Source organism: Tyto alba, unplaced genomic scaffold (genome assembly GCF_018691265.1).
Source record: "Tyto alba isolate M040663 unplaced genomic scaffold, T.alba_DEE_v4.0 Super-Scaffold_27, whole genome shotgun sequence".
NCBI lineage: Eukaryota > Metazoa > Chordata > Aves > Strigiformes > Tytonidae > Tyto > Tyto alba.
In genome coordinates, this window is record NW_024881301.1 from 9,855,420 (window position 1) to 9,879,051 (window position 23,632).

At 35.1% G+C, this 23,632-nt stretch overlaps 1 protein-coding gene across 2 annotated transcripts in view; it reads left to right on the forward strand.

Annotated features, from left to right (window-relative positions):
* Nucleotides 1–23,157, forward strand: part of SMCHD1 (structural maintenance of chromosomes flexible hinge domain containing 1) — a 79,730-nt gene extending 56,573 nt beyond the window's left edge. For both annotated transcript variants that reach the window (XM_042797944.1, XM_032987667.2), the window contains exons 31-48: nt 1,055–1,134; nt 2,645–2,802; nt 4,127–4,242; nt 4,700–4,761; nt 7,709–7,796; nt 8,137–8,268; nt 9,389–9,538; nt 12,357–12,483; nt 12,647–12,766; nt 14,162–14,247; nt 15,291–15,413; nt 15,690–15,880; nt 16,702–16,811; nt 18,152–18,222; nt 18,989–19,160; nt 21,219–21,377; nt 22,032–22,149; nt 22,743–23,157. In XM_042797944.1, the coding sequence (XP_042653878.1) occupies nt 1,055–1,134; nt 2,645–2,802; nt 4,127–4,242; nt 4,700–4,761; nt 7,709–7,796; nt 8,137–8,268; nt 9,389–9,538; nt 12,357–12,483; nt 12,647–12,766; nt 14,162–14,247; nt 15,291–15,413; nt 15,690–15,880; nt 16,702–16,811; nt 18,152–18,222; nt 18,989–19,160; nt 21,219–21,377; nt 22,032–22,149; nt 22,743–22,848 (2,169 nt within the window). In that variant the 3' untranslated portion in view covers nt 22,849–23,157. The remainder of the gene's footprint in view (nt 1–1,054; nt 1,135–2,644; nt 2,803–4,126; nt 4,243–4,699; nt 4,762–7,708; nt 7,797–8,136; nt 8,269–9,388; nt 9,539–12,356; nt 12,484–12,646; nt 12,767–14,161; nt 14,248–15,290; nt 15,414–15,689; nt 15,881–16,701; nt 16,812–18,151; nt 18,223–18,988; nt 19,161–21,218; nt 21,378–22,031; nt 22,150–22,742) is intronic.
* The last annotated feature ends 475 nt before the right edge of the window (nt 23,158–23,632 follow it).

Genomic DNA, 23,632 nt, shown 5'->3' on the forward strand with positions numbered 1-23,632 from the left:
AACAAGTTGATTTCCCTTGTTAGAGAGGAATTCATTACAGAAGAACTCAAAATGTATCCATGGCTTCCTTTGCTGTCCTCCAAACTTTAAAACTACTATCTGTAGTTCTTTTGATGCACTGACAAGATATTTCTTAGGTAAGGCTAAGGCAGCATGCACACAAATTTTCAGAAAAAGTAGCTTCTGATTATTTTAAGACTGTATTTGTATTCTTTAAGATTCACACCTGTTTCTGTAGAGGATAGGCATTCTCTATCTGCTACGCTGAAGTCTGTAGTTTCAAAAAGTTGTGGTTCATGAGGAAAGTGAACTGATAGCTTCTCTGCCATTTAATGTATAAAGACAAGTATGACTTAATGGTACTGCCAGTTGTAAGATTTCACTTTCAGTGCCAGTGAATTAAGTGTGCAAAGAGAAGGTGCACATAGAAAATACACCTTGAAGAGCACCAGTGAGTTAAACGGGAGCTATTTTCTAACAGCAGGATTCAGTGAAAATTCCTTTAAGTCAGTAGTAGGATTTCCATTTACTTCAGAGGACTTAGAATCAGACCTAATTAATGTGCTAGATAAATAGGAGATGTATAAGGCATTTGTGTTGTTATCCTAAAACAATACTGACAATAAGTTATCATTATTAGCATTTGATTAAAGGCCATTTCTTATGGTACAGAGATTAGTTCTTGTTTGTCATTAAATTTTGATAAATAAGGTACTGTTCTTCATCACTTGTCGTGACACTTTTCTCTTGGTTGTCTAGCAGTCTTACATTTTTGGCAGTGAGACTAAAATGGGGGAAAGGGAAGAGAGACACAGATGTTTTAATTTTTTTTACTCCAGTTTTATCATTCTTTAGTTTCTGCTACCCAGGAATCTATATGCAGACTGGAGAAACACTAGAAGGGAATAAATAGTTTGTAGAAGGTTTTAAAATCTGAAAATATACTCAGATTCATGTGTGACAGTATGCAGGCAAATGAGATATACATTGTATTCTAAGACTTGATACTACTTCTGTGTCATTGAAAGAATAAAAAAATACTTTTTTTTGACAGATTGTTCCTTCAAACCAGCAACATAAAACAGATGAAAATGGTAGGGCTAACCTGGGAGTTATTAGTATTCATGCACCTAGGTAAGTAGTGAAAACTATATGGAAAAAAATTGAATTCTGAAATGTCACTTGCTAGATGTATATAAGCTGCGCATTTCATAAAGTACCTACCAAGAATAAATCTAGAGCCAAGGTCAAACATTTATATGCTGGTAGAAGGCCAGATAGGGAACTCTAAGAAATTTAAGTGCTTAACTAAATAAAATTCAATAGCTGCTTCTTTTGGTCTTTTTAGAAGCTGCTGCTCTAATTTTCGGAATCTTGTTTTTTTTCCGGTCGTGGTAAAACACAGCTTATAATTGTCAACCTGTACTAGTGCAGATGGTGTCAGAAACCACTTAAAATATTTGAAATGTACAACCTTTGGGTGACCAGATCCAGACACTGTGGTTTCAAAGTAGGAACACGTTTTAGGAGTGTTGAAACCCCACTCCCTTTGTGTGCTGGCCATTGTTTTGAAGGATTAGGTAAAGTGTCCAAAATAATATAAAGCATGTATATTTAACTTTTCTTATTTGCAGTAGAATTAATGAAGTCTCATTTCCTGCAGATGTGTGTCCTGTGGCTCCTGCTTCTTCATGTCAGTTACCCTAGCTCCTCTTACACTCTCATGTCCCATCTGTCTTTTCAAATTCATTATTTCTATATCCTTCTCAGGTTCATAGTTCTGCTACCCACTCCCTGCATCCCTGAGCTTTTCTTGCAAGATTAGGCTGGTTTTAGATAGCTTAGATGCTAGCCATAAGTGCTTCTTAAATTTAGGAGGTATTTCATAACAGTTAATATTTTTGCATTCATATCTGCAGGATCTGACCCATCATGTTACTTTGCACTTGGAAGAAAATCTATTTTAAATGCTATTGATGGTGCTCGGTGTATTTATGCCTGCATCTTGGTAGAAAGATGATGAGTATTAGTTGCTAGTATATTACTGGAGGTTAGAAACAGGTGTGCTCAGTGGTAATATCATACCATATACAGCATAATCAGAACTGGCTGGGGAGAACAGCGTTTATGCAGTTAGATACTGTATTCCCTGTTCTGTTCAAAAACTTAAAATTCAAGTTTTTAATACTGTAAAGAAAATCAGTAGTTATTTTATGGCAACAAAATCTTATACTTGCAATGCACTTTGCTAGATGTGAGTTGTACGCAGATTCACTCTTCGGAAACTGTCAAAGCAGAATGCTCCTCAGCATTTTAATGAGCTGTGCTTGCTTTCCACCTTACTGTCTTCTGAAACTTAAAGCTGTAGATGCTACTGTCTTACAGACAGGCAATGAAACATCATCAAGCTAATGAAATATTAAAGCAAAATTAAATTAATAAGCTAATATCTTGAAATTATTATTTTACTTGTCTAACTTTGCGTTAACACTTCTATTTTTTTCTTCCCTTTGCTACTGATAACTTTTAGGTTATTTTATTTTACCATGTTTTCATGTACATGATTCAGACTTGAAGTCTGTTGAAAATTATCTTTTCAGAAGAGATACTTTATAATAATTTTTATTATTTCTGTATATTTCAGGGGTGAGCACACTTTACAACTGAAAGCCTCACATGGCAAGACCACATTAGATTGTCCTATAATCACATTAAATGTCCTGCCTGATCCTGAGAAACCTGTCTGCTTGAATGTTAAATATGACAAAAATACTTCTTTTCCAGCAGGAGGTACCTTCCCTGGTAAGTATAAGGATTCTGTGGTGGAAACAAATCACTCGAGCTTTATAAACCTATGAAAAAACATTCTGATGATTCTCCTGGTGTATTTTAGTTTTGCCTGGAGGAAGTATACTATAAAGTCAGGATCACAGAGTAGTTTGGGTTGGAAGGGACCTGTAAGCATCATCTAACTTCAACCTCCCTGCCGAATAGACCTTTTTCAAATGTATCACATAGTATAAATCAACCAGGTTTTGAGAGAGGAAGAGAATTAAACAGCTTCTTGAGGAGATAACATAGTATATATGACATTAAATGTCGATATAAAATTAGATATTACATTCTTTAATAACAGCTTCATATTTAATTAACATCCTATTTATTGGATTTACTGGTGAACTTGGATACAGTAGGCACTGTAATCTTGGAGGAAATCGTGCCTGACTTTTTCATACACATCAAAGCACAGTCCTTCCTTAAAGTGCAAAATTCAGTTCTATATGAGCAGCACAGCTTCAATTACATTCATGAAGTCCACCTGTAACCATAGTGTCAAAGTACTTAGTTCACATTTTCAACTAGAGGGGTAGCTGTATTCTAATTTGGATTCCATTTCCTTCAGACCATTAAACTTTCTATGGAATATACAGGAAAAGCTAAATTTTTCAGATCAGGATATAAAATGGCAAGTATTTTGACTGCAGAACCAGCCAGCAGCAAATGGAGGAGTGAAACATGTGCCTGTATCCTCCTTCTATCAGATTTAAGTATGTGATACTAGTCTGCAAGAAGTAGCCAAACTCAGCTTCAAATTCATAGCCTTCTTTTTATTACAGTGTGGTTAATAGATGGGGCAAATGGTAGTGATGTCGGTACAGTCTCTTTACAACTACTGTGCCTTTCTATCCAGTAGTTCAGTGGCTAAAGCACTTGTGAAGGAAGAAGGGAGATCTGGATTTCCTGTCCTTGAAGGAAGGAATCAGCTGTTTACCTAGCTAATGGTTGTTCTTTCCTGAGAGCAAAAAGAAGCCTAGCTTGCTATTTTGGTAAGAATAATAATGTGGGAAAGGCAGACTTGAAATTTGAGGCTTTTTTTTAAAGCGGTCATTGGATAAAGTAGATGGGGATTTTTTCTAAGAATTATTGCCTGGTCTAATTACAGGGCTAGGAAGAGAAGGTTTTCCTTATCTGGTTTTAAATTTTTTGTTGTTTGGGTTCTGTTTGGAACTTGGGTTTTGTATGTTTTTCCTCTGGGTATGAGGGAGACACAGAAGTTCATGACGTTCGATCTTCTTAATTCTGAATAAAAATAATCTTAAAAAAAATGTTGTCTTTCATTCTACAGATTTTATGGTTAGTGTTCTTTCTGAAGATGACAACATTATTAAAAATATTAATCCAGCACGGATTTCTATGAAAATGTGGGAAGCACAGAGCTGCGGAACTAGGACACCAATTGATGTAAGTCATCAAAATACATTTTCAAAATGGGTATTAAAATGCCAGCATAGGACAAACATATTTGTGGTAGAAACTTTCCTACATTTAACTTAGATCAATATCATGTTCTAGATTTTAAATAACAAGTATTACATACCAGTCATTTGTTTATCAATATCTGTCCTGTTACAAGTTGTTAGACTGTTCAGATGTCATGACTGTAGTAAGGACAACAATGCTACTGCTCTGCAGAAGATAACTAATAGCAGGGAGACTACTAAAAGTTGCCACCCTGAATTTTGCAAAGAAAAGACTACCTGAATTAAGAATATGAAACTAGCATCTAAATTACAGGTGATCTCATTGAATTACCGTATGCTGTCAGTACTGCAAATCATTAAGACTTGATAGCATATTACAGTAATGATACTTTTACTTTCAGTATATTGCATTAAATTGTTTGCATCTTTCTTTTCAGGTTACGACATTTAGCTGTAGTAAAGTGAAGGATGACAAGGAAGATGGCTTCTTCTACTTCAGGTATAGCAGCATTTCTTTTATAATTACTGATGCAACTTACTGTACAAAATAAGTAGTTTGAGGTAGAAACAAGAGGTTTAGGTTTTGATAATAACAATCTGTTATAGAATTAGTATGATACAGTGCTATGAAATGGTAAAAGATATTAGCAGGATGCAATGAACATGAGGATTGAATTCTTCCCTATATATATTTGACACTTGTTTAATCTGAGACTAGAGTCTAACATAATATGTTAGAATACATGATGAGAAATGCTAGCAATGGAGGGACTACATCATCTGCTTGTCACTTGTCTAGTAATATTCCTTAATTCTTTTCAATGTTACATTCAACTGCTGTAGAATTGCAGACGTGACAAAGTAGATTTAGCTTTGAATTAATACTTTCTTTAGCTGTGTGTTAATCCTGCTCCATGGCCTTGGCCCTATCAGTTTAGTGGGCTTTCCTTGGGTAACTTATTCAGAGATGGTGTCTTAGATGACAGGCACCAGAACTAGAGTTCAGCATAAACTGGTGTCTGGCTGCCATGTTTTTTTACATCTATTCCTGGAAGTCAAGCTATGGGATCAGTTAAACAGATGTGGTACTAGCTGTTAATTCAAGCTCTTGCCTTCTAGGAACAGACTTTCCTTCTGCTTTTAGAAAGCAGACTTTAGGATCACCTTGTTATAGCAGATACCGCTGTTGCCCAGCTGATCCTGGTTCCTACATCAGAGGAACAGAGTGTGCTGCAGCTCAGCTGTGTCAAGATTGCAGGAGCAACTGAGGGGCAGCACTTCAGGAGATGATAGGAAGTTTCCTGACTTGCATCAGCTGTGACTCTCATACCTTTCAAGGACCCAGCCTGATACGCAATGCAAATGTACCTCCAGCTGTAATTCCCTTTGTCATATCCAGCCATGAAACTATTCCACCTGGGAAGGCAGTTGATAGGACCTTTGTTTATTCAGTCTTTTTAGGTTCTCACATGGTGTACAGCAAGGTAGTATATTTGTATGTGAAGGCTTTTTCATTTGAGAGATTACAGCTAATTCTAAAAGCTATTTAAGCATGTTTTTTTGTAACATTACCAAGATCTGTCTTTACCTTGAAGGCACTTGAGGTTCCAAAGCCACCTAAGGCTGAGTTTGGCAGCTATAGCAAAAGATGACTCCCAAATAAGCATGCTGTTTTGCTTCTAACAGAGCAGAGCTTTGGCTAGTCTAAGGTTATGGAATTAACTTTTCCAGAAACCAAGGATCACTGCAGACTTGCATTAAGTATGAGGTACATTTCTGCAACCTTGGTCATTCTGATAAATTCTTAGTTACAGGTATAGTTAAACCACAAGAATGCCTCAAAAAGTTACCAAAGCAAGGCACTCTGCATTATGTATTTGTATCTCCAGAAAAAGAAAACTAGAGTGAGTGTGCCAATGTGTAGTCATGCTAATAAATGTTCATTTGTGAAGAGCACTCTAGTGGTCAGTGTGATATAAACTAATGATATAGAGTTGAATATGGAATTATTAAAATCCTGTCATTGGTACCTGTAGTTTACTAGTTGTCCACAAATGTCCAGAATTAAAAATCCCAACCTTTTTGAAAAATTTGAAAGGACAGTAGAGACAACCCATTAGCAGCCCTTGTAGGAGAGTACGTATTACTCAGTGCTGACTCTGGCATCACTGTTTACCACCTGGTTTCTCTCAAGTTTTCTTGTCCTTGGCTCAGTCACAGGTGGTTCTCATCTATTTAACACCCATTAGTAGCATTGATGCTATTATGCAGTCTTACAACTTTCATTAGAATTGTGCAATTTCTTCTTTTCTAAGTCTGGTTAGATGGTGTTCAGACATGAAATGCTTAGCAGATTACTAACAACTCAATTTTTTAATGCATCCTGACAAGGCAGATGCTGCTTTCAATATTAACCTAGAGAAAATGCAGAAAAGAAGGTAGAATTGTCCCATCTCCGTATGAAACAGAAAAAGGGAAAGTCATGGCCTGTTCTAAAAGAAGCTAAAACTTGAGGATTTTGTTTTTTACAAGTTAAGCATTCCAGGGAATCTTGCATCTTATTCTTTCCCAAGCAAAATAAGAGGAAACAAATTGCTTAATGTTATTGACAACAGATAAAATGCTGCATGTTGAAAACAAAAAATCTCATTAACCAATTCAAGAGTGCTACAAGTCATCCTCTCAGAGAAATGTCTGAACTTTGGTTAGAGACTATTTGCATCTCCTGAAAAGGTTCTAAGTATTCATAAGTCACTGCTATCCCTTGTTAAATACTGCAGCGGTCTTCTGATTGCTGTGTGGCCTTCCTTGCTAGGTGAAGTCTGTTTCTAGCAGTGGAAGCACAGGCATCTGTCTTCCCTTCATATTTTGGTGTTAGGGGTTCTTGGCCAGTAGTCTGCACTGTGGAATGCTGTAAGGTTGAATGAAAGCTCTTTTCTGTATCACTGTACTCAACCTTGGCCACTGGTCCAAGTTGCCGAACTTCGTATACCTTCTGAGTAAGAGGAGGAATTAGCTACTTAGATTTTTATGTAAATTCAAGCCAAACATTTAAATTTTGAGAGACTTTGTTATTGTTGCAGATCTAAACATCTCTGTTTCAGTAGCTGTATGAAAATTAATTGAATGGGACATGAAATGAGGTAGACTTACAGATTTCTGAATAATAGGGCCACAACAAACTTACTGTCAGCTACTAGGGACAAACTCTTGGAGGAGAGTTTCCTCATCCAAGCTTTCAAAAACCTTATAGTTCTTGAGAAACTGTAATGGCATCCTTGCTGAGGGAGGAGTATTACAGAGGAGCATTAAAATACGTCATACCTTAACAGGACTCTCTAACTAGTTTGGAGGACTACTCAAAATTTGAACTGCTTGCATACTTACATACTTGTCACTTCAATATTGAATCACTTTTGCTTGGTTTTTATTTTTGCTTTATTTAGGGATAAAGTGGTTCCAGAGAGAGTGGGCACTTACACTATCCAGTTTACCTTTGCAATGGATAAGACAAATACACTCAGCAGTGACCAGGTTTGAATCTATAATTAACTACATGTAGCCAAGAACACGTAATACAGAATCATCTGGGAGAAATACTATTTTTTTATAGTTACTGATTTCAAATTGATTATCAAAATATGTTTTCATTAGCTTTTATAATTAAGAAGTTTTGTGGAATAACAGCTGCATAATTTGCAACCTAGTAGAACTGTTTTGTGGTCATGCTAATTTATTTCAAGATTGTAAGTAAAGATCATATGCATTTGCTTCGGTATTTTTCGAGCAACCCATGTGTGCAGGTGAATTGCAGTGAATTATATCAGTCTTTATTTTGCTTTGTTTATTCTATTCTTCCTTCTTTTTCTGCTAGATTATAGTTGAAGTTGTACCTAATGACCCTGTACGCTTGTTACCTGATTTTTTACCGGCTACTCCAGCAGTTTCCAATGTTCGAACTCTTACTAGCCGTACACTGGTCAAGGATTTATTCCTCCATGTAATGGTAACTATACTTTAATGCAAAATTATAATTATGGAAATACATAAGACTGCTAAAAATATGTTGAATTTTTCTGTAAGGTATTGCTTCTATATCTTTGGAGATTGACTTCACAGAAAAGATGTAAATCAGTGATTTCCAGTATATGACAGGTGCATCTTGTTTTACTTACATACAGATGACCAAAACTGAAACATGCAATCCTTGCTGTCAGGCATCTCAATTGAAACCCATTTCTTGTTGCCACAAGAAAAAAATGTTTTAAGAATAGGTTCTAGTGGGAAAACACTTACATACACAGCAGATATTTCTCTCCACCAGTTACCACCATGGGCAAAACAGGCTCAACTTACGGAAAATTAATTTTATTGCCAATTAAAATAGATTTGAGTAGTAAGAAACAAAGATAAAAAAAGTAAACCAGCACCTTCTACCCCACCCTTTCCCAGGCTCAGCTTTGATCCACACCCCTCCACCCCTCCCTGATCAGCACAGAGAGATAAGGAATGGGGGTCACGGTCAGTCCATAACAGCTCCTCTCTGCCTCTCCAACAGTTTCACTGCTCTAATGTGGGTCCCTCCATGGGATGCAGTCCTTCACGAACGGCTCCAGTGTGAGCCCTCTCCACACGCTGCAGTCCTTCAGGAAATATCCACCTGCTCTAGCGTGGGGCCCTTCATGGACTGCCATGTGGATGTTTTCTCCACTGTGGCCCTTTGTGGGCTGCAGGGAAATACCTGCTCCAACATGGTCTCCCCACGGGCTGCAGGAGAATCTCTGCCTCCTCCCCCTCCTTCTTCCCTGACCTTGATGTTCCCTCTGCTGTGTCTTTTTTTTTTTTTTTTTCTTTCCCACTTCTCCTCCTCCTGTGCATTTTTGCTCTTTATTAAATATATTTTCCCAGAGGAACCACCATTTTGGCTGAGGGGCCTGACTGTGCCCTGTGGCAAATTGGCTGGTGCCGGCTGGAGCTGGCTGTGTCCAGCATGGGGCAGCTCCAGCCCCTCCTCACAGAGGCACCCCCTGCCCTACCAGCACCTTGTCATGTAAACCCAACGCTGTATATAAATGGATTCCATATTTCGGTTCATGTTCCAAGCTAACTTTTTTCTTTACTTACAGGATGAATACAACAACCATACTGGAATTGATCTAGTTGGCAGAATAATAGCAAAAATTAAGAGCCCCAATGAAGATGACCTAGAGATCCCACAGTTTCAGGGGAAAGTCAGTACAATTGAGTTTCCATTTGTCAGAGGATCAGCTGAAATTGTAAGTGTGACTGAAATATACAAGTAACTCCATGAGCAATGGATCTGATGATGCCTATTTTCCTACAGTTTCAAAGCTGATCTTACACTTTTTTGATCTTTGTTGACTTTGTTTGTAGTCACTTTTTCTTCAGCAAATACAGATTGAGTTTTTAAAACCTATGAGTTCCATTTGTAACATCTGTTACAAAGTATAATGTAAAAGACTTATGTTAAAACATTCACATGCACAAAACCAGAAACTGTACAAAACACCAAAGAAACCCAGCTGAATGTAGAGCCGCACATTTGTTCTGTGTGGAATGGTCACAATATCTCTCTTAAAAGCCTACAGAAAACTTCCCTCAATAAGACTATTCACATGATGAAGTAGGTGTATATAGTTGTATTTTTTTTTAAAGTTGCTGAAGTATCATATAAGAATTGCAGAGCAAAAGTATACCCCTACTTCATTTGGTTCCTCTGGTTGCCACATGTTTTACTAGCCTGAATGTAGAAATCCTCAAACAATTAGGAGGTATACTGAAGGGGGATCCAACTTTTTAAAGAAATTTTCTCAGCCACCTTTTCAAACTCATTCATTGGAAGCAGCTTCCCAGCAGACCAGCATCAGTGTGTGCCAGACGAAGGCAGACACTGCCTTAGCAACAGATACAGAATCCCCCAATACGTCTTGGAAATCACCATAATAAAACCCTAGTAGAATCACTGAAATCTACATATCCTACATACAAACTTCCTCATAATATATTTTATTCAGTACATAACTGCTTTTGTGGAACTAATGACACAGAATAAATAATTGTTGGTAACAGTCAAGGACAGAAATATCCGGTTAACATCAGCAAACATTTTTCACTGAACAGTCTGTCAAACTCTGGTCTACTCTGATCCATAAGGAAAGGTGACAAAATATGTATAAAAAAGAAAATGCATGGACTGGATAAAGGTATCAGATAAAATTAATATACTCAAAAATTGATGTATGGTGCACTCTTGAGTTTCTCTTGTTCCCCAACCATGTTTCAGGAGTAACAGGTGAATTGATTTGTGAACATATTTTTCTCAGGCAGGTGGGGTGGGAAAAAGCGAAGTAGTATAGGTAAGGGGTCAGGTATAACCACTGCACTTTTCGCTGCAAATCTTGGATTTACACCTGTGGTAGAAATTTGAACAGATGTTTAAAACTTCATACTGTTGAGGGGAATAGTAACCCCATAGATTGGACTCTGACAGTTTGGATAAAATTACTGGATAATTTCTCAGATTCCTCACTGATACAGAAATAACAAATTTTTTTATCTCCATGTACAGTAACCTGCTGTTGAGCCATTGTGACCTAAATACTCCAGTCTTGCTTCAGTGACTAAGCTAACAACCTATGTAAGGGGGGTGAGGGAGATGTTTTCAGGTTTTGTTGTTCGGCTTGTTTGGGATTTTTTTTTGTAAGCAGATGCTTTTTCTTTCTACTTATATATTCCTGATTTGTTGGAGGGCAGAGGGTGTTCTGTTGTTCTGCTTTCTCATTACTGTGATCTGAGGAGATCCTGCTGCTTTTGACAGTAACTGATGTTCTCTAGTCTTCCATCGGGAGTAATTCCATTTCAGTGAATGCCATATCTTTTCACCTCTTCAGGCAGTTTTCAGTTGTCTAGTTTATACTGAGTTCTCTGACTTCAGACAACTCACAAAACTCATGTGGAAAAGATTTATGGATTGTGATTCAATGTACTTTTCATATGACTAGTAATGGGGAGGGGACACACTAGTGTGTTTTTCAGGTATCATGAAATTGTTCTATCTTGTTTATAAATACGTACAACTAACATCAATGTAATGAAGCTGATAATCTGACATGTTTATCCTTACACTGAGGTTCGGGAATACTAAACTTGTTTAATGAAGGAAAATGTTTAGATTGTTACTAATATAAATTTTTCTGAGGAAAATATATTTCCACTACAGACTTCTCCTGATTAAATATGTAGCTGCAATATTTTTGAAAGCCATGAAGACTATCTTTGAAGGTTATATATCTATCTCTTCTTTTAGGCTCCAACCACCTCTCTTGATTTGGCCAGTTGAGTAGCAATTTCTACATGTTAAGGTGGAAACAGTATGAGTTTTATTATAAGCATTATTCATTTTATGCATGATACCTTTCCCAAAGTAACAGCACATTTAGATATTACCTATACTAATTTTATTTCTGTTTACCATTCTTTATGGTTTTATAATATTTCCTGTGTTTGTAAAGAAAGATGAAGGATTTAGTTTGTCTTTTCAATAAGGAATTGATAAGAAATGGGATGTTCATGTTCATGTTTGGATATATATTGTTCATTCATTTGGGACCTGCTGTCTACTTCCATGGTAACAGCAGTAACTTTAACTCAGCACTGGGAGTAGTTTGTTTTTCCTTCTCTGTGTTGATACATTGGGTCTTTCTTTTTAATGTTCCTTTTGCATTTGTTCACATGCTGAATGAGGTACATCCAAGGAAATCTTGCTTATGGACAGTGCAGAATTTTTTCTGACCATATGTCTATTAGTATAGCCAAAAATAGTAAGATTCTAAACAGGTAAAATTACAATCTTAGTTCTTAAATAATAAAATAGTTACTGCTAAATCTTTGTCTTTTCTTTATTAGGTGTAAAAAGCATTTCCAAGCCAGTACTTAAAACTGCAGTAATATTGTATAGACATCATGTGTTAGGTAACTTAGAAAATTTACTATTTGAAGAATGTTTATTTTATTTTGTGTGTTATCTCAGGTGTGAACATAAACTTATGTATATTTGTTTGTTTGTCTTATTAGAATTTAGTGCTGGCTGAAAACAGTCCTGGAAGAGATAGCACTGAATATATTCTTGTATTTGAGCCAGATCTGCCAGCTTTGAAAAAACCTCTGGAACCATACCGTTTGTCATTTATGTTTTACAATGGTATGTTTCAATTACTCTAAAATGCTTGCTTTTGCTTAGACTCAACTATTTTTAGGTCTATAATACTTCTTCAGAACTGTGTAACAATGAATAGATTTTTGCTGATGTTTAAACCAACTATGTTACTGTATCTTCTTCTAAAAATATATTTTTATTTCTATAGATTTCAAGAAGCAGCAACAGATGGCAACACTTACAAGGGAGAGAGACCAATTATCTCAGTCCATAGGTGTTTACAGAAATTGGTTTGATACTACTAATCAGCTTGTAACTGAAATTAAATGTAAGTTCAATTAAATATATAAATCAATTTTCTGGGAATTAAACTTTTCTTTCCTTTAATAATTTTGAGACTAAAGAGAGGGAGAAAATTTGATATTGAAATAATGAGATACAGTAATTAGAGGGAGAGCAGAAAGGAGTGTATCTTTGCATTAGCAGGGAAGCATCTAGTTATTTGGATGGACGTACCTATAAAGGGTCTTGATTTAAGGTAGAACATCTTATGTCAGAACTGTCAAAAGGAAGAATAAAATACAGAAGTTGGTGGTCTGATTCTTTTTTTACATGACTGCCTTGCACTCCAACCCTTGCAATGGATATGTGAATGCTCATCCATCTGGAAGTTCAACAGTTGCCTAAAAACAATTTTATGGAATGAACTACTTTCAAAAAGTTAGTCTTACGTTTTCAAAATGTGACTTTTTTCTCCCCACATTTGACCCTATGTACATTATTCACATTATTCAAAATTATGGTGTAGCTATTCATTGTTTATGTTCTTCAGAAAATGTAATTCTTAGTCTGTTAAACAGCAGAGCAGTGTAAGGGCAGTGGTTTATGGGAATGTGAGAGAAAGGACTTGTTTTCTTTGCATTATTTTTTCCTTTGAATCATCCTGTCGATCAGGAGATTTGTTTTAATAGATACATTTTGAATTATGTTTTTTTAAGTAATCTCTAAATGTAAATAAAGCATGCTGGAATTAGAAGATGCTGCTGTTTCTTGTAATTTTAGTACAGGGCTATGTTTCTGTCACTGCTTACTGTATGTTTCTATTATGGATGCAAATTCCTAAATTCTAGTGTGACAGGCAAAAAGTTTTGGTTTGTATTTGCAGATTTTTGCACATCTCCAGAGAGTAAGTTAGAGCACAACATTATACTTTATGCTTAAATAACATATCCAAATATAAACCCATTTGAATAAAGAGAGTGGAAAGCAATTCACCTGTTTACTGTTTTGTTTTCAAAATTGCTTCAGTTCAGACATGAGAGTTGAGGAAATAGTGTCTGAAAAGTGGTGTCCCATATAAAAGACAAAAGAGGGTAGTGCCAGCTACCACTCTTCTGTTCTCACTTGCTATTTCACCTTTTGGAGAACCATTTGGAAAGATAGTTGAGAATTAAAAGTAAAAAGGGCTTACATTTGCAGACTGATCCAAGGACTGGCCCCGTTGCTTCCTTAAGCTGGAGGATGTGGCAGCTGCTGAATTTGCTTAGAAGCTGGACAAATCACAGGATCTTTGTGGACAAATCCTGATATTCTGTGCTGAAATTAAGAAGTAGATGGGATCAACTGTGGGTGTTATAATTCTGGAAAGTTGTAAGAAATTCTGTATGAAGTGTTCTATTGCTTTCTAATATTCCTTACTCTCTGTTGATTTTATTGGTTTCAGGTCAGGTTAAAGAAGCTGAAACAAGAGAAACTCACCTGAAGAATGAACTGAAAAAACACCAAATTGAATTACCGCAGACACACACGGTATGTCTTATTTTTCACTAAACTCCATAACATCTTAAAAATAAATCTAACCTTAATATGAAATTGATATCATTATCTAACATTGTTGAATCACACTGTTCTATACACAAGCACCAGTTACTGAAACCCTGAAAATTTAAACCACGAGGAAAATTTGTGGATCAATACCAAACTTTTTTTTTTTAAACTGTTCTGCTAATGTGACTCTCTTAAAGAAACTGCTAGACAAATAAGAAAACCTTCTCTTTTATATCCTGATCTTGGTTTTTCCTTTCTGTTAAGGTTACCAGTTGTGTTACTGGTACTGCTAGTTTTCATAATGGAGTTTTACAGGCTGGTAAATATATACACTGGATGTATTCTGGCATAAATAGACCAAAGGAAAATGCTTCTTTTGAGAGAATTAAGAGAATTTCATGTGTTATTGCCAAAGCTGATATAGAAGTAAGTTTGAATGAATCAGGGCAATGTACCCCTTTTCTAATTTCCCATGAAGATCCAGTTATATTTTAGAGAAACTGTTGAAGAAAATTTTCAAACTGCTAACATCTTGGAAAAAAAACTGTGTAAACAATTAGCTCTCTTTAGATCAAGTGTTGCAATCATTAATCATAAATCAGTAAAATTAAGTTACATACATTCTGCAATCATGGTACCCAAGTTCCCCCTGCTGGCTAAATTTTTCAGGCCTGAACATAGTTCCCTTCTTTGATTTCTTTTTGTACATTTGTTGTTGTCTCTTCCTGCTGATTTAAACTTTCTTCAGTTTTGGCTCTAATGAAGCTCTGCTAGCTCTTTGTGAAAAGCTACCTGAAGTCTTTAAAAAAAAAAAAAAAAAAAGGTAATTAAAAAGTTCATAGTCACAACTGCAGTGTGCCTCCTTTCTCCCTCCTCTGAGATTATATGCATTGGTCCAATATATATTAAGAGTCTGTTTCAGATTATTGAATGTTTTTTGTTAGGAACTTGATTGACAACAGGTAACTGCTTCTGCAGCTTGGCCCAATGATATATGCTTGCTAACTTTAATTTTTAATTCTCAGCTTCAGTATGTGGATTCTCTTATAAAACAAAAGTTGTTGGATCAAGAAGGAGTAATGAAACAGCCAAGGCGAACTTGTACCCTCCCAAACTATCCAAAAGGCAACCAAGATATTTTGGGCAAGGTGAGTTTTCTCTCAGAGAGCCTTCAATAAGTTTTGTTGGTTCCAGAAAGTGATTGCGATGAAATATTGGTGAACCAAATATGCAAGTAATTTTTGAGGAGTATTAAAAAGAAGACAGCATTCTAAACCCACCAGATAACAGATAACCCATCTTCTAACAGTGTCATCAACAGGGGAATTAAACGTCTAATTGAAGTTGCGTGATGATTGTGATTAGCATGAAAAGGGGAAGTGGTCTTGGTTTCTATTTTCACCATTCTAATTTATGTGGTACAGATTGCACATTTAGCTCAAATTGAGGATAATGAAGCAGCAAAAGTTATCTCTTGGCATTTGGCAAGTGACATGGACTGTGTGGTCACACTGACTACTGAAGCTGCTCGTTCTATTTTTGATGAAACTCAAGGTCGGCAACAAGTGTTACCGCTTGATTCTATTTACAAGAAGACACTTCCTGATTGGAACAGGTAGAGAAAAAACAATTAAGCTTTTGCATTTGTATTACGTACTACTTCAACTTTTTTTTGTCTATTCTGTTTTTTAAACTTTGCTTATATTAAAGATTTGCACTGTAAAATTTCTGGTTTCACAATTACAGCAACAGTAATGTCACTTGAAATGTTAGCTAAAATCATAGCTTTATATCTTTAACTGCTGTGCATTGTTCTTTATTTAATAGGCTGTTTCTATTAAAAAGAGAATACAATCTACGGTTTTTTAACTTTACTTCTATGTGTTTTCCAGAGGTGGAATTTTTTTTAAGTAATTCTAGTGCTTCAAATCAAATTCTGACTTTTTTAAAAATCCAGTTTTGAAGTACATTTCCTAAAATCATCTATAGGAATAGAAATCCATTCTGCTGTTTGGGTTTGCTGGAAGATAAAGGAAAATACAATAATTCTGTGCCTGAAAATAATTTGCTTATGAAGATGACTGTTAATATCATAAAGAATGCCTTTTAGAAAATATCTGATGTGCAGATGTATTTATAAGGTCCAGAATCTCAATTTTTATAACCTAGTGTATTAAAACCTGTCCATAAAATTAGTCATGTGAATTTGTTGGATATATGTCTCATTACAAATTAGTGTTTCACCAAAGCATCTTTAATATAGCTGGCATTTCAGATAATGTTGTGATCAGTTAGCACCTAATGTGGAAGTGTTAAGATGCATTCAATTCAGTTTGAGATTTATGACTAGATTGTCAGAAGCAGTAATGAACTAAGTACAAATTACTTCTTTTTCTCTTCTTTTCTTCTTCCTCACTCTCTCCTTTCTTTAACTAGGCCTTTACCTCACTTAAGAAATGGAAAGGTCTTCTTCAGACCTATTGGAAATCCTGTGTATGCCAGAGATCTGTTAACATTTCCAGATAACATAGAGCATTGTCAAACAGGTAAATGATATTAAAGAAATTGTTCATAACTTCTTTCTTTTTAAGAAATGAAACACAGAAGCATAACAAATCATAGTCTGTTCAGTAATCTTCACTGAAACGTTTGCAAATACCAGTGTATATTCCTCGTAAGGTCTGCTGGTAAAAAGAGGATGACATTAGCATTAAGTATTCACAAACAACAGTTGTGAAAATTTCAGAGTTGACCACTGTCTTCTGCTTGTCTTATTTTTATTCTCTCTACTTCTATATACTTAAGGTTTTAAAGTTTTTTTTAATTACTGCAGCATTATCTAATTCCCAAGCTCCTGTAAGCAGAAACTAACAATTGTGATATTAGTTTTATATTTTTGTATTGCAGAATATGAATAATGCTTGCATTAGGCTGTTTTTCCAATCCTATTCCTATCAAAAATGTGTAATACATAGATTTATGTACACTCAGAACTGTACATGACTCTATATGTTATGCTTAGTTACAGTAAGAATAAGCTTTCAATTTTTATGTAGATTTCAGTTTAGGGAACCGTCATCCTCTTGCTTTTCCTAACAACACAGCAGTACCTTCCTTTTCCTAAACTCTTTTTCTTAAGTAGACCTGCTCCTTTACTTGGAGAGTTGGAATCTGTAATTAATTCATTAAGTTTTTCACTTTACTTTACAACTTCCCAGTATCAAAATATTCTTCTCTACTGGTAATAAAAACCAATTTTTAGTTCACTTTATTTTCAGAAAGTTAGATATTGCCAGAGACTTTAATTATAAATTCTTCTTTGTGTCCCTTGGAATCTAAAAACCACATTGCTGGACATACCTCATGCAAGGCTCCATCAAGTTAGACTTTGTATAGAACAGTCTTTCATTAGCAGAAGAAAAGACTTCAACTCAATTGGATCATCAGCCTGTGAAAGGGGTATTTTTTTTTTTGATAACCCACTGGAATATTAAGGAACATATTAGGAAACAGAACACAATTCAATGAGGGCTTCAAAAAACTGTCATTTATATAATTTCCTAAAACTTGGGGTTTTTTTATGTATATCTTCATAAGCGTAAATGTAAGATACAAAGAGAGTACTTTGGTGGGAAATACAGTCAATTATGCCATAAGGCAGTTAAGCATACTAATTTTTTTTCTTCATGAATTATTTGATGAAAAGAGAAGATTGCATATTTATCTCAATCTCAGAATAAAGTTTAGTTGAAAAAAGTTCATGCACATGCTATTTCCCTTGCACCTATCTGAAAAGCTGTAATAATGATGCCTCAGAATTGATTTTTCAAAATTCAAGTTATTTTGTTGTGGAAAAAATTCATAGTTCAAAAATTATATTTTTCAGTGTTTGGGATGCTCTTGGGTGACACTATCATTATAGATAACTTGGATGCTGCCAACCATTACAGAAAAGAGGTATGTTTCAATTATTGTTGATATTTTTTAAAACTACCGTTTTTTTTAAAAGCTACTATTTTTCAACTCTGAAGACTGTGTGTGTTTCCTTCATCAAAAAGTATATATATTTTTTTACTGCAAAATCAAACAGAAGACATAAGAGAGTCAGATCTTGGTTGTTAATCAGTAACAGGAGACTGACCATGTGTGTCTGTTCAGGAAAAAGAACTTCTATACGTGATCATTTTTCAGAATGAGGCCTGGGTCATTTCACTTGGTTAATCTGTCACCCCAGTTGTTTCAGTCACCCACCACAGGTACATTTCATCAGCTATACAGAAGTTCTATTGAATATGTTATAAGAAATAAATCTCTTGGAATTTAGATGCTTTAAATCCTGTGCATTAAAAAAAAAAGCCACCTTCATCAAATAATTTAGTAAATGGTCACATTTTTTATCAACACTGATGTTTACTTCCATTACTTCACAGTGTATGTTGATAATTAGATTTTTCCCAGTATAGATCTAAATTCTGCCTTCAGAGCTCTGTTAAAATCTGAGGATACAAAAAAAAAGTAGCCTTCATAAATACCAACAGTACTGTTTAATTTTAATATATACATTCTATTACTTGAAAGCAAAAGTCATGAGATGTAATTTCATAAAACATGTTCTCATTAGAGAACAAGCTGCTTCGTATTTGAAAGATCACAACAACATTGCTGAAAACTTAGATTTTTCCATGGAGTTACTAATTTAATATCATTTTTTATACCTGTGTAGGTTGTAAAAATTACCCATTGCCCTACTTTGCTGACTAGGGAAGGAGACAGGATTCGCAGCAATGGAAAATTTGGAGGCCTTCAGAATAAAGCTCCTCCAATGGACAAACTCAGAGGAATGGTATTTGGAGCACCCATGCCAAAACTTTACTCTACTTTCTCTGGACAGATAGGTGGGTTAATGAAGTAATGTAAATACAAAACTTACAAAATTATATTGCTTGGCTACGTTTGTTATTCTCTTATGCAAGATAAAAAGGAAAACTTTAATTTAACATAAAGTTATTTTGAGAAATGTGACCTGTATGATGTCTTCTTTATGAACTCTCCTTTTCTTAAAAGCTTGTAGTTATTAAATTTCCTGAAAGAAAAAATAATAATTGTGAGGTATTCCCCCTTTTTCTTAATATTATTTTTAAAAGAGTAATAAGCAGTGATAATCATTCAAACAGCGCGCCTGAGAAACTTGAACTGATTGAATTCCAGCATCCTTGAAAAACAAGTTTCAGGTCTTTCTCCTATGGAAACACCATACATGAATTTCTAATTTCTTACTGTACAAGTAAGCTCTATGAAGCAGTGGTAGAAAAATTCCTGTTTTCATCAGTCATGCACAACATCATCTACATTATTTCCCTAAGAAGAAGATACCTCAGATTTCCTGTGGGGTCACATACATTTCATTATGTGCTTGGATTCTCACTTGCAGAATAAAGGTTATAAGTTAAGTTAAAAGATGGTAGCTCCTGACATGTAACAGCTGACTTGACTGATCTGTAAAACATTGAAAAGTCTTGTTCTCAGAAAGGTTGCTCTTAAATACTTAATTTTCAAAAGAAAGGACATGAAGTTTTTCCATGGCAGCATTCCTAGAAATGTGCAGTGGAGAGGGCTGGGGGGAGAACGAGCAAGAGAGTACACAGGTACCTATTGGAGTAGCCTTAGATATGAGCAAACTACTTAACACTGACCAGTTGAGAGAGAAAAAAGAATAAAAATATCTTTCCTAGGCATTTTGGTAAAAATACATTATATTTAGAAAAAAACACAGTAAGCATTTCAGTTACAGACTGAAATGTGCTGATTTTAGTACATTTTATATTCGTATGTCAACACATTTTCAACTGTTGAACTCAGTTATTACCCAGTGTGAATTAAATTGGAAATGTCTATAATTCAGTACAGGAACAATCATAGTAGAAGAAAACCACGTGGTTTACTTTCACTTGGATAGTTACTAGACATTTAAAGGAAAATAATAGTGAAGTTCCACATAAAGGACAGCACTTCGTTACACAAGGCTTGTTTTGAACTGAATTTCGGCTTTAGCATTGGTTTTGAATTGCTTTTCTATGTTTGTAGTGTAAAATGAAAGTAGTTACTTAAACTGTGATTGCACTTACAAGGTACTTCTAAAATAACGCATACTAGGAATTACAGTGCCTTTTGTCAGTTTGCAGAAACTATCTGTGAATGCTTTCACACTGTAGCAAATGTAAGGTAATTTAGTGTTCATTTAAGCTTTGTGCAAGCTACCTCATATTCACCACAAAGTAAAATGAATGAGCATGGGCTAACATGCTTGAACCCTTTCTTGATTACCTAACATATTTATTCAGTGCCTAAACAAAGAAAATTCTTCATCTCATATGTTAAAAGAGGAACAAAGTTTGTCAGGAAAATAGGCCCTTGTTTACCCAAGTTTACTTCTGTCTTCTTGTTTAAATTTCCATAGGTGGGACAAAGTGAAACTCAGAAATGTTCTTTTGTTCCACAAGGTAGACTAGAATTCAACTCAATAATACAAGCTTCAGCATTTATAGCACTAAAAGCAAAACATAACTACAAGAACAATGGCATCAAAGGTAGGGAATTCAGTTTGGAGCACACAAGCGAGAAGATGTGTAAAGTTGCCTGTCTGCCACATCATTTTCATAATTTGCTGGGACTTTATTTTAATCTGAGATACGGGTTCAAAAAGATAAGAGGAATCCAAACATTGGATGTGATTTTGTTTGGTTGGTTGTTTTTTTTTTCCCCCCTAGTCTGTCTTTACAGTTATTTTAAGAACAGCCACTGGTCCACTATAAGTTGAGGTGTTTTTTTTTAACTTCAGTAGTTACGTTTTCTTGTGAGTCTTATACGTTCTCTGGATTGTCTTTGGCAGCCTTCTAAATCAAAATGATCACTTATTTGCTGTTTTGTGTTTTATTATTTTATTCTTCAATTAGATCTTCTTCAGCAGTACCGTACAGCAGTGATGAAACTTGATAATGTGAATAAGGACCTTGAGTTACATTTGCAGTCACTCAACACTCCAGAAATGCAAAAGAAAAAACAGGAACTTGCTGAACAAGAGAAATGTCTCAAGCTAATAGAACAAAAATTGGGTAGGTTATTGTATTATATTTTTGGTGTCCTAAAGGAGAAGAACTGTTAACTACATCCAGATGTACTCTACTCTTAAAAAGTAACAAGTTCAAACTATGAAGGAAGATTGTTAAAATTAATTAAGATCTTAGAGATGTCTCATTTTAGGGAACGAATAGAAAAACTGGATGTAGTATAATGCTGTGTATATTGCCTAGACCAGCACTGCCCTGTAGTGTGTTCAGATAATAAAAATGTGGTCTCTTAGTGTCTTGTGAACATGAAACCATAATCTCACTAATATGAGATTATATAACTATTAGTCTGGCTGGCCCAGTGGTAGTGTACATTGACATTCTTTTTGAAATGACTGAATTGCTTTTGCTAAGGAAACACAATCAAAACATTGTACTATAAAAAGAAACACCCCTAATTCTGCAAGGATAGTATTTGTTAGTCAATATCAAATAATTTATTATATTCCAATATATATTTTAAAGAACAACATTTACTCTGTGACAACTATAAATAAAGCAAATGTTTTTACCTGTCATCTTTGAACTTAGTTTCAGACATAAGGTAACTATAAAACTTATGACATGTCTACTTCAGAGGTTTACCACCACTGTTATAAGGCTCACTTATAACCAATGGGATTAATATTTTTTAAATAGGTATGACTCCATCGGATAAAGTCACTGAATCATTACTTCAGCCTGTAATGTTAGATATGCCTGACACCCCCATCCCTCCCAAAAGAATGCGAAGAGAAGCAGTAAAAAAATTGTATAGGTAAGTCTATTCTGAATCTAGTTGTTTCTTTCCCATATCCTGAATTCAAAGCATAAACTAGGGGTTTTTTCCATGGGAGATTTTTTTTTTTGGGAATTTGTATTTGTGTACAATAACCAACAGTGAGGAGAGTTTACATAAGGCTGATTTTTCAAGGTAAAAGTCTGTATCTTTAAAATGACACGGATTTGACTTTTCCATTTCTCATGTCTCTTCATGACTGCATCATTGTCTTTGCTGAACTACGGTCATATTTCTGAGATTGAATCTTATTCAGTTGTGTTCTATCAATCTCAGAATGAGTTTTCACTATATTACTATGTCTCTTTGTTATTTTAATTCTTTTATCCACATGTAGAACTTAAGTGGTTATTTGTTTATCTAATATTCTTCATTTTAACAAAATTATTACAAGAATAAACATCTGTGCACAAATATGGGGTTTATAATATTTATACTAGTGGGAGCTCTGTGCTTTTGCATCAATTACAGCAAATATAGATAGAGATATATATATAAGTAAAAAAGACATGTATTACAGATGCAGAAAAAAGGGCTTGGTTTTTAAGCTACTGTGCTATGTTTTCGTTTAGCTCAGAAGAATGGATCTCCTCTCCCACTAAGAAGCAGCAGCAACAGCAACTGCTGCAAATACCAGCTTCAGAACTCAATGGAACGCAACGAAAGAGAAAGGCATAGACATGTTGGAAATAGCTATGTTTTGAAAACGTGAATACATTCAGTTAAATGAAATGTTCATGCTGTATTACCCATTAGTATGAAGATTTTTATACTGATAGAAGATACAAATGTATTTCAGTTAGTGGTAACAAAAACTTAAGTATTTAACACTGATAGCCTAATTTTTGTATAGTTAATTTTCATTTCTAAGAGCTTTCAGAGTTTTTATGTTCATGTGTGAAAAAAGTTTAAAATATATCCTTTTTTATTTATGAAAAATCAATCTTTTCAATAAAATTGCTTCAATGCAAAGCACTGCCAATATAATTGATTGTAATAATTAAGTCAACAGGTTATGCCATGAAATTAGATTTTAATGTAAAAAGCATCCCAGGTTGTTTCGGGGAAGAGAACTTCCTGGGCAGTTCTTTTTTGATGGATAAGGTGTTGAGGTAATACCAATTTAAAAGGGAAGGTTTGAGCAGCAATGTACTGAGATCTAACCACAGCCGTTTGTAGTCTTTGGACAGTTAACAACAAGGCAGTATCTAAGGCTATGTTCAAGGTGTTGACATGGGAATTCATATCTCCTTCAGACAGTGCCAGTGGAAGAAACAAAGCAGTAACTTGTGAGTATGGAAAGTGTAACAGGCTTACTGAGAGGCTGTTTTATGGATTGGGAGAGTGGTGAGTAGGGATACTTCATGGGTGCAAATGAGACATAATATTGTACCAATGCTAAACACTCTATAACATCTGTATTGCCACAACCCTCATAAGAATCTCACTGCTGAAGGAAATC